This window comes from Myotis davidii, unplaced genomic scaffold, assembly GCF_000327345.1.
Source record: "Myotis davidii unplaced genomic scaffold, ASM32734v1 scaffold496, whole genome shotgun sequence".
Lineage (NCBI taxonomy): Eukaryota > Metazoa > Chordata > Mammalia > Chiroptera > Vespertilionidae > Myotis > Myotis davidii.
In genome coordinates, this window is record NW_006289398.1 from 2,599,333 (window position 1) to 2,611,097 (window position 11,765).

Here is an 11,765-nt window from a genome sequence, read left to right on the forward strand (position 1 = left end):
CTATTGGGGTAGGTGATAGAACTGTGGATTCAGGAGGTGATTTCCTTCCTGATGCTTTTCCTCCTGACATTTTTCCTTTAGCAGAACCTTAAACATGCATATAAATCATTCCACTACAAGTAGGTGAACGGGACCAGATTCTGGCGGGCGAATAAATATCTGAATGCCATGGACTTCAGGCAATTCATTAATTACATTTTAAGCAACTCTGGGTAGCATCAACTAATCAAAAATAATAAACCTGATTTTCTACAGCCCAGACATTAGCTAGTAATACCAATACTAGTTTTTTTTTTTTTAAAGCAATACAACCTCTCTTGTTCGTTTGGCTATGACAAGCAACTTGATATTTTATTTTTATCTCTGTCCTTTCTTCCACAAGGAACATATAGTTCTTACAAAGTTTAGAGTCTAGAGAAAAGTGTATTTCATTTACTATTGCAAAAACTGGCTCGTGAAACTCCTCACCCTGAGTGAGAAAGAGGGCAGCTATAACAGAAATGGTTCTTGGTGTTCCTTGAAGCCCAGGGAAGGAGGGGAGGGGGGCGAGGGAGAAGAGGAGGTTATTGTAGGGGTTATCCAGAGCTGGTGAGGGATGCGGGGGAAGAGAAAAAGGCATATGGTACCTCCTGAATAGTCCCACATTCCCTGCATGAGACATTGAGTTTCTGCGTGGAAAACTCTATTCCTTGCTGGAGTCAGGGAGTATGGATAAAGGTCATTGCTATGCCATAGCCTGGCTGAATTAAGGCATTAAAGAGACAGAAGAAGAGGAGAGGGGAGGACAGATGAGGGGAGAGAAGGGTAAGAGAGAGGAAGGAGAAAGAGGAGGAGAAAGAAGAGGAAGAAAAGAAGGAAGAAGAGACCTAATTTTCAGTTCAGCATCAAGATGGGAATGAGACCTGTTAAGTGCACCCTAATGATCTAAAAGACTGTGACTGACCAAGGCACCTTGATTCAGGAAGAACATTACTTCCTTAAAGGATCGAGGTTGTCAGAGTGTAGAAAGTCATTCTGTTGAAATTCTACTTATCAGTAATCCAGATTCTAGATGCAGTTTATAGATGTCTGTAGAATCGGGAGCACATTCTTTCACTAAAATATATGTATGTAATGTTTTTTGAATAAAAATGCTCTTTAGGAAGTAAATATATCTTCTACTTTAATGCTAGTTAAAAATATATGGATTATATGTAGAGGGGAAATTGGCAATTGTATTTTGTAGGTAGTTTAAGTGAGTTCTACTTATTTATTTAAAAAGAGTATCCATTATCCACAGGTCTAATGTTGTATCTAGATATTTTTTTTAATTTAGAAAAATTTAAGAAAATCTTTGTTCAGTCCATAACCAAAATGTTTATCTATTTTTTTCTGTTGATAATTTTTCATCCTTTGACTTGACGCTCAGATGCAATAAAAGTGAGAATGCTATGGCCACTTTAAGATAAATTTCTCTAAGAAAGATTCCTAAGAAGAACCTTGTAATTATCAATGTGAGATAGAATGAGTTTTATTTTCTTCTTCATCTATTTCAAATATTATTAAATACAATAGAATTTCAGTAAAATAAGAGCAATTTTTTTTGTAAGTCCCTGGAGTTACTTAAGTTGAACTAACTCCATCACTCCAGTGTATGTATTTTACTGGTTGAACTTGTATCTGCTCGTTGTTTGGTTAGAGTCTGTATACTTTTGTGATCGTAGAGCATGTGCACTATTATGTCTAACTTGATGGTTTAGTACCTAATATGCATAGGTATAATTAACTCCTACTTTTGATGATTTTGTAGTAATCCTTCATTTGTTTTTGTTGATCACACTAAGAAAGCAAGGGATGAATCATGTAAACGTGAAAATTATTCTCCTATTAGTATAAGCAGGTGAGAGGTGAGCATAAGTAATAGCCTTTAACATTTCAGCTAAAATTTTTATGTCAGTGTTAATTAACCAAGTGGCTCTAGTTACATGATCGGAGAAGGGTGATATTCTCTTTGAAATTCATAGTTATATATCTTTAAATGTTGAAAATAAAGATTGTTTTTTAGCACTTCATTTTGTGAACTTTGCACACTCTTGGGAGGCAACTACATTGGCAATTTGTAATGAAAGTTAAACAGAGGTACACATTTCATGACAACCCATGCAAACGCACCTTGGAAAATGCCAATTGTCTGTATCCATAACTACCGTTCAAGCTCTAATTAACTGGCCATTGCAGCAGCTTCAACATAAATCTAACTAACATGCTTTTAGAAGCGGGGATTTCCTTTTACCAACTGTCAATTACTTTAAAATATATATCCCTTATTTCACAGAAATAATTAAGATAAAATAGGAAAAAAAGCATAAATGAAATTAGGGTCAGGAAAAATACAACTTAAAGTAGAAGGTCAATACCAGGGGAGGAATTAGAAGGCAGATATTGAGACCTAGGTCCCTGCATAGATACTAAATCTGAGTCACTAATCTGCTCTAAACTTTTAGACAGAAAAATAAAAAAGAGGAAATGCTATACTTTAGCTAATTACCTAACCACTTAGAGGAAGAAAGATTTTCCTGTCCCTTGATTCTAAATGAAATTTCTCACCGAAGATTTCCTATAGGGGCCATTGAATGATGTAGTGGGCATGCTATCCCTTCAGAAGATATAATACCAGATTACTATTGGTATAATGAATGTTTCACCTTCACTGCTATGTTATGTCATGAAGGTCATTGAGGATTTTATACCAAAGTGGTTATCAGTGAAAGCAATTCCATGGGACCCAAGAAATAGGTTCAGTATGTAGCTTTCTGATGGCATAGCTTAGCCCAAGGATAACACCTATAATACCTGTGATGAATGGATATTCTGTATATTAGATGTTCTTGAAATTATTCCTTACAAGCATCACTTTTCTCAGCAGGACCTTTTCTAGGAGCCAGGCTGTGGAAACAATGAGGTTATATTCTCCGGCAGGGGTGTATAGCTTACAAATGCCTGAGAAGAGTATTCAGTGTATACCAATAGTCTAGCTTTCCACTGAGACAGTTAGAAAGTGCAGAATTATATTTAATCAGATATACCTTTTCTTTTGAGTGCAGTATCACCTTTCTTCCCCTTTCCTTCTGGAGGAGAGTCTTGCTTACCTCGCGGGGGTTCTAAACAAAATTCAACACATACATATCATTTATGGTTTTAATAGTCTGAGCTATATGATTTGTAAGCAATCAAATGTTACTTCTCACAGATAAACAGTTACATTTGTGAACTCCATAACATGGCTCAGGTCTTTACCATGCATTAAAATTCATCAGAAGACAGCCTGTGGTTCAGAACTTCTTGAATGACAGCCTCATTAGAACTATTCTATTCTGTCACACAGAAGTTTAGTCCTAGTTTAACACCAACATTTTATAAGGGATTTGGTTGTAAATTCTTCACGGTAACAGACCTGTAGAGTTTTAAAAGTTAGTCACAGATCCATTTGAAGTGTATGGCTGTATTTGGATTTATTTCAACTGAAGAATCCTTATACAACCCAACTGAGTCAGTAATAGAATGATGCCAAAATACCTTAAAGAAGAGTTAAATAACCACATGTTTTCATATGGCGCATCCTAGAACTTCCCTCGACCACAGACTTGGTTACCTTGTGACTTCTGCAGTTCCATTTTGCGTTGACTATAATTAGCAATGCAAAGGGTGGATTGGATATATTTATCATGGATTCCCTGAAATCTAGTCCAAAATATATTGGAAGAGAGAAAATGGGAAACTGATGATCTATATGTCAATAAGATGTCCCAAATAATAAATCGGTTCCTTGAAAAAATTTCACTACATCCTGCATTATTCAGTCAATAAATTTCATCATTTTTTCCCTTTATCCTGGAGCTACAGTATTTTTCTTCAGTAGAAAGATGAATATATAGGGCAATTTAAATGCCTGTGATGGAGAGAGACCCCATCTGAACCTATTCTTTGTATTTATAAGTGACAGTTATAAGAATATGTAAATGCATAGCACATACCACTTAGATTTAAACATCTCAGATCCAACAACCAGGAGTCCATAGAAATAAGTCCAGTGTAAGACATAGAGAAGGAGTACCTTGAGTCTTTGTTAACTTCTATAAAAGGACTGGATACGTCTAAATAGCTGACCTCCAAACTCATAAATAAATAAGAAATTCAAACATTTGAATTCATTTCTTTTTCAACAAATAAGCTTAATAAAATGATGATGATGATGATGATGATGATTAAAGTCTACATATCCTTCTAGTTCCTTTCATAACATTATTCTGGGTAATCAACTGTTTAACTTGCTCTAAACTTAAGCTCAAGGCAACAGAGAAAAGAAGGTAAAAATAGAGGTACCTAAACACAACTTATAAAGTATTGTGAGCAAGTCTAATTTCTGCTGGGACAGCATGCACACTGTCCACATTTTTTGTTTTTTTTTTATCTGTTTTAAAATATATTCTGAAATCTCAACAAATATTCTTAACTCGCAGCATGGGTGATTTCATCACCTTGAGAATTTTAGTTTTAAATGGAATTCTGACATTCGGTAGTAGATTTGATACTAAACTCTTTACTACACCGTAACTCTGAAGATTTCAAGCTTAATCCCAAGTGCATTTGCAGCGGATATATAAAATGCAGACACAAATCATGTAATACTCACTATTCTATGCTTATGCCTCACTCTTGACCCCATTTCCACCCTGATTTTTTTTTTTTTTTTTTTTTTTTAGAAATTCTTCTTCTTTGTATCTCAACACCTAAAGGTGATTCTAATTGAGTGTTTGAGTTGGGCATGTTCAGAGGCCTCAGACTTTTAATTCTGAAATCTTCTCTTCTGAAAAAATTATAAATTTTTATATTTAAAAAAAAAACTGCTGGAAATTTTCCTCCTAAAATTGCTTATCCAAGCTTCCCTGAGCTTTAAGGGCAGCGAGGCTATTGCCCCACCAATGCCCCAAAGCACCACGATCTCCTTGCAACAGAGATTACAGTTGGAAGGCAGTAAACTAGGCCTCTGGAGATGAACCCTTCTGTACATGTTTAAAGATCAGGTACCAGCCCTGTCCTTGGTGGAAAAAAGAGACAGCAGATACAACCACTCTTTGAAGCAACAATAGCTTTATTATATCTCCAGTGCACAGTATTCAAGAACAATTTTAAATTCACAAGGAAACTTCAGAAACTCAGACTGAACTGTGTCATGACTAGAAACACCAGAGATTGGTTTGAGGGCCTGGCTCAGGTACATGGACCTTCCCACCTGTGAGCAGGCTGAGGGTGGGGGGAGGGAGAGCTGAGCCACAGGTTGAAGGCCTGTCTCACTTGAGCTGCTGTGGAGACTGTCTTCCCAGTTCTACCAGACGTTCTAAAGATTTCCATTTTTCCTCCAATCTCTGAATTGTTGTTTGTTTGTTTTTAATTCCCAGTGAGATAGTGGGGAAGGGCGTACATTTAACTCACAGCTTTGTGCATTTCTTTTGTTTTGGTTATTGTTAATCCTCACCTGAGGATATTTTGCATTGACTTTTAGGGAGAGTAGAAGAGAGAGGGAAAGACAGAGAGAAATATTGATGTGAGAGAAACACATCCATTGATTCCCTCCTGCACGCATCTGACCAGGGCCTGGGCCAGGGAGGAGCCTGCAACCAAGGTACCTGCCCTTGAGCAGAACTGAACCTGGGACCCTGTGGTTCCCAGACCAATGCTCTATCCATTGAGCCAAACCAGGCAGGGCACAGATTTATGTTTTATTGTTCATATGATAAAAAAAACCCTCTTTTAGAGTTTGTATATTTTGCCTTTACTTAAGCCCCATTTTGTTCGATTGACGAGCTCTCTCATCATTGATGTTTCTATCTCTTTCTTTTTTTTCCTTTCTCTCTGAAGTCAATAAAAATATTGTTTTTAAATAATTTAAAATCTTTTCTGATATACTCAGATAGACTTGGGTAACTGTACCACCTGCCACTCATAAAGCTGAAACCAGAAACTACGGCCACATTTGTTCATGTATACAGCCCAAATTTATGATGGTATTCTACCAACATCATGCATTTCAACAATTAAGCATTTTACATTTGTCATTATTTTCATTGTCTAACAAGTAACTTAACAGTCCTTAGTGGTTAAGAATCTAGAAAACATGTAAGCTATGAAATATTTTCTACACAAACTCTTTATCCACATATAGTATATATTACATAATATACTTCTATCCTTTTATAATCATACTGCACTGAAGATTAAGTTACATACAAATCCTAGTCTCTAATGAGTACTGTTGATTTGTTCCCTTATTCTGTGGATACCTGCGTATGCTAATTCTCATGTCATAAGATGTTCTCACGATACGTCAAACTACAATTCAGCACACAGACGTCTGTCCTCCTGATCTGCTCTAAATTCCTGATTATACTCTGTGCCTTTTCTCTTCCCATCTGTGGACTTATTCTAATCAGTAGATCTGGGTGTGAGGACTTCATGGTCCCCGCCCCGGACACAGTGAAGTGCCTGGCCTTTGTGACCACTAGGCTCTTAGCTACTAAGGCTCTTCCACTTCCATCTGAGCGTATGGCTTGTCTCCATATGAGATGAGAGTTGCTCAGAGTCTGACTCTAGACTAGTGGACTGGGACTACGGTTTGCCATTCTCTTCTAAGTGAACATGAGACGGGCGGACAGGACGCAGATGGTCCCGTCAATCACCTGCTGGTGCTTTTCCTTTGCCAGGTTTCGGGCGCTCATGCGGGGGATGCATTTCCTTCTCCTTTTCTGGTTCAGGAGGCGGGGGAGGCGGCGGCGGCGGCAAAGGTGGAGACTCAGCCAGGACAGCTTCTTCCTTTTTCGCAGCTTCCTTTTCTTCTAGTTCCCTTTTAACTTCAAAAGGATGATAAGAGTGAACTTTGATTAGGAATCTCAAACACCTACTATTTCACTTGACCTACTATGAACCACCTAAATGGATATCAATTGTCCATACTGATTTAAGGCTACATTTATGTTTTCGGGCTCTCCCTTAAACTATCCAGTTCTTAAGATTTTCAGCTTCGCTGCTTGGTAAGAAATGCCATTTCCCTCTGATGATGTTCGTGGTGAGGCTGGGATGGGGATGGAACGGGGAGTGTGTGTGTGTGTGTGTGTGTGTGGCTTGTTGAGGGGGTGCCAAATGTAAAAGCAACAATCTAAACATAGCTAATGTGGTGGAATAGAAAAAAGGATTATTTCAAAATTTCCAATGGAAAAGCAAGATTTAAAAAAGTGTAAAGAGAAGGTGGAGAGCAATGTGGTGGAGGAGATGGGGGTGGGGTGGAAAAGGAAGGGGAAGGAGATGGCAGCACCAATGTCTATGAGTGAATAGATGTAAAGTGCTTAGAATAGCACATAGTACGCCACTGAGTTTTAGCAGTTGATTCATTCATGTAACAACCATTCACTAAACCTGAATTGTGCCTTGAAAGAAAGGAAGGGCTGTAACAATAAGGGAAGACTACCACTACCCACCACCTGCTACTATTCCTACTGCTGCTGCTGCTACTACTATTACTGTTAGTACTGCACTACTAACTACACTACAAACAACACCAGGCACAGTGCTGGTTGCTGAAGATACAACAATAAAACGAGAGAGAAACATCGCTGCCCCGTGAAGCTTGCATTCTAGCGGTGAGAGGCAAACCATCAATGTGATGAATAAGTTAATTTTTTAAAAAATATATTTTTAATGATTCCAGAGAGGAAGGGAGAGAGAGAGAGAGAAACATCAATGATGAGAATCACGGATTGGCTGCTTCCTGCATGCCCCACACTGGGGACTGAGCCCACAACCCAGGCATGTGCCCTGACTGGGAATCGAACTGTGACCTCTTGGTTCATAGGTTGGCGCTCAACCACTGAGCAGTGCCAGCGAATAAGTTAATTTGTATGAGAGGTTTGGAAGGTGATAAATGCTAAGAAGATAAATAGAACAGAGTACAGGGGATTCAAAGTGCTGTGGGGCAGCCAATGAAGTTTTAAACAGAGTGCTGAGGAAGGCAGGCCCATTGAGAAGGTGGGGTTTGAGCAAAGACTTGAATGGAGTCGGGGAGCCAGGCCTGTGGGTAAGGGAGGGAAGAGTGGCCTGGCAGAGGGGACAACCAGCCCAGAGCCTTGAGTAGCAGAGCGTGGCTGGCTTGTTTTCTCCCAGGCTCCTGTTATTGTTAAGGCCCTTTGGCTTTCATGATTCAAGTTCACCCCTTCTAGCACACTGTCCTTGCCCTCCCGGACCTTCAAGCCCTCCATGCTGGAAATGGCCACAACCTTATGGCCTGCACCCCTGGCGATGAGTCCCTACACTCTCGTCTGGCTGTTTCTCTTTGACATCCTCCCTTTGCCCTTAGATTACTCTCTGCAGTTCAGCAAACAAGGAGGTTTCATTCTAGGAGATTTTTTTTCAAAATAGAAGTTAACTTTTTCTCTGATTATAAAGTAATATAATTACTATTTTTTTAAAAAATCAAACAATTTAGAAAAATAAGTAGAAAGGGAAATGGCCTGCTCAGGCTCCTCGCCTTTCTCCTTTCCTGACCATCAAGTACTGCATAGGCTGCTGGACTCTTTTCCGTGCATATTGAAAACATAGACACACTTTTAAAACAAAAATGAGATTACTGACTGTATAACCTGCCTTTTCCTATTTAACTACATATTATGGTCACATTTTTGTGGGCATCAGAATATATATAAAAGCACCACACCCTTTTATTTTTTAACAGAGTACTAAGTAAATGTTTAGTATGTTAATGATAAAATACTTGTTAATATAACTAACTGATTGGACTGTAGATCTTAGACAAGTGGCAGTTCAGTCTGCTAATGTAATCGGCGATTAGAATGTAAAATCTTTAGGAAAATGTTAAAGTGAGACGGATAGCTGAGAGAAACAAATCGGTTCTAACCTGCAGGTGTTCGAGGCTACAGCTTAGAATCAGTCTGGTTTTGCCTCCGAGTCCAGACTCTGAGATGGCTGTGCGAGGTTTGTTCCTCCTCTCGGCCTCATACCTGACCTTCCAATAACATGCTAAGCCGCTTAAATAATCGACGGATCTGGTTTTTATTTTGTCTGAAAGCTTTACGTGGGTGTTCCAGGAGCTTGTCTTTCTAAGCGGGAGGTCCTAGCCCCCAAGGTGGTTGTGCCTGACACCCGGCTGCTACTTCAGTGTCAGGCAACTGACACATGATGGTAGGTCGGTCGCAAGTCTAATGGCCAGGGGCAGCTGGTAGTTTTAGAATCCTTGTGAGACTAACTTGGACAATTTTTTAATTAATCTGAGAAACTGCAGTTGCCAGCTTAATTAGGGGTCATTGATAAAAGGGAAACATTTTGCAAATCATTTCTCAAGGGTAGGGTTCCACTTGAAGTCTGGCATTGACAGTGGATGACTCCTCATCCCTTTCAATAGTAAGTTCCAATCGTACCATGGAACGATTATTATTGGTTAGATGAAAGACGAAGGAGGTCAGGATGGTTTGACCTGGGTAATATGTACCCCAGAGGCAGGCATATAAGTCCACAGTTCCTAATCAGTAAACTCACACCAACAAGGGGAGATTGAGGAAGATAAACTGCCTAGTGTTCCCTCCCAAAAGGAGGATTCGAGCACTGCTTCCTTAGAAGGCTCAGGTTGACAGAGTGATAGCTCTACCCTTTTCTATAGCAGCCTTCATTTTAACTCTGCTACTATTGTTTTACATATGAAAACAATGCTTTCAGCTAGATGGCCTATTTCAATTAAATTAAAACAAAGAGAAAAAATATTTTATTTAGAAACATCTGTGGCAGAAAACTAAAATCAGAGGTATTAGACATTTGTAGATGGCATAATCCAAATCCAAAATAGGACTTTGTCACCACACTCTCATTCCCTCCTAAATTCATTAAAACCATACATTTTGATTATATGAGCTCAAAATTATAAAAAAAATATAGTTACCTTTATTCTCTTTTTTAACCATTTCATTCGCAACTACTTCGTTCACTTTTTGGCATAAAGACTCTGTATCTACTTCAGCATTGATTTTTATCAGAATATTTTCCGGTTCTGTAAACCATTGCTCCAATAAAGGCCAGTTGTCCAAGAAACCTATAATGCTACAATATCAAAATATTATATAAACATCACATACTGATTGAAATATTCAAGTAACATTATGCATGATTTATCTCACGTCCATAATGAAAAAACACATTGCCAATCTAGTTAAATCTGAAAGACCAACTTTAAGAACTCTGCAGGTACTGGAAGAAGATTCACTTTAAAGAAGAAACTATTTAATACCAAAAAGCCATATTTTTGAGGCGTATGAAAGAACAAAAGAAGGTTTAAAATAGAATCATTTCAGGAACCTTTTAGTGGCAGTTCAGTCCCCTAGGATACATGGCCTGCACTCACAGGGGAAGAGCTGAGTACACTTTTGAGGGCAGCTGCAGCCTGAGCCGCCTACGTCACCTACTCTTTTCTTACGAGATAGAAATTGAAGAGATCGTTGAGTAAGTGGAGCTGGTTCCGACTTACTTGCTTCAGTCCACTTTTGAGGGCAGCTGATTCTTGAAACTTTCCTATGTTCCCTGAGAGGCAGTAGGTTTAATTAATGTCACTCAAATTACTTGTCCCTGGCTCACTATGTATTTTTAGACTCCTCAAGGTTTCATAAAATTGTTTAAATTTTCTTTTCCAATGAACAAATTGCATGCAACCAAAATAATAGTTTCTTTTTTTTTAAAAAAAAGCTTAACTTCATTTTAGCAAACCAGAAGTAGTTTTCGAACTACACTCTGTAGTCTGCTGCCCAGCTCTTTGAGATTTTACGGTTTTCATCAGCATTTGCTGAATAGGGGCTGGATTAGGATTCCATATAATGAACTTGTAAGTTCCTGTAACCACAGAGGGAGGTGCTACCTGATTTAATTCTTCCCTCCCAGGTTATGGTGACTGGTGCTTTGACTGTATCAGCAAGCTAGCATGCAACATCAAAGCTACTTAGTTTTGCTCTACCTGTAAAAGACTGAATGCTAGGAGATACATCTTTTCCCTGGATCTGATGATCCCAAAGGGACTTGTTGTCAGTCTGTTCAAAGGACAAGAAGCAAGAACACTGCGTTTTATACTAACCGATGCTGAATTTGGTCTCTTAAATTCTGGTCACCATCCGTATCTGATGTTCTAGCAGCTACATACTGATCGACATCTTCCTGAGAAGTCTCCGTTGAAAATGCTTTAGCTGTGACATGAAAATTACCTAATTAGATAATTTGCAAAATGAGTCAAAGTTGCTGACACACTGTTAAAATGTATTAGGGTGACCTGCCCTTACTCTTCCCTGCTTGGTCATGTTTTCTGAAATAGATGTTGTTAAAAGCCTTTTCCCATAGCTTGGGGCCAGCGGAGGCAAGATAAGAAGTACACCCTCTGCCTGTTGGGCCTGTGCATTCTCCTCCCTTGACTCCCTTGAACAACTCATGCACCCACATCCTGACCCCCTATTGCATAGTTTTACCCTAAATAAGAGGATCTAACCCCCCTCTTGGGGCTGACACCGACACTGGTCTCAGCCCGCTGTGAGAGAATGCAATAACATTTCTTAAACTCTCACAATGTCTGTTGGCCTGGCTCCTGTCAGCGTGGACATAACAAAATGTACTGATGCAAGAAAGTCAAATAGATATGGCCCCACCTTTGGTCCAAAATGACTGAAAATGCTTAATAAGATGTTGAAAGA

At 38.9% G+C, this 11,765-nt stretch overlaps 1 protein-coding gene across 1 annotated transcript in view; it reads right to left on the reverse strand.

Moving 5' to 3' along the window:
- The window catches only part of SPEF2 (sperm flagellar 2), a 127,495-nt gene that overhangs the window by 53,741 nt on the left and 61,989 nt on the right, over window positions 1–11,765 (reverse strand). Inside the window, exons 17-21 of the mRNA XM_006761794.2 lie at window positions 11,159–11,267; window positions 9,980–10,137; window positions 6,717–6,887; window positions 3,066–3,140; window positions 1–87 (exon numbers count right to left, since the gene is read on the reverse strand). The exon at window positions 1–87 is cut by the window's left edge and continues 77 nt beyond it. Coding sequence (XP_006761857.1) covers window positions 1–87; window positions 3,066–3,140; window positions 6,717–6,887; window positions 9,980–10,137; window positions 11,159–11,267 — 600 coding nt within the window. The remainder of the gene's footprint in view (window positions 88–3,065; window positions 3,141–6,716; window positions 6,888–9,979; window positions 10,138–11,158; window positions 11,268–11,765) is intronic.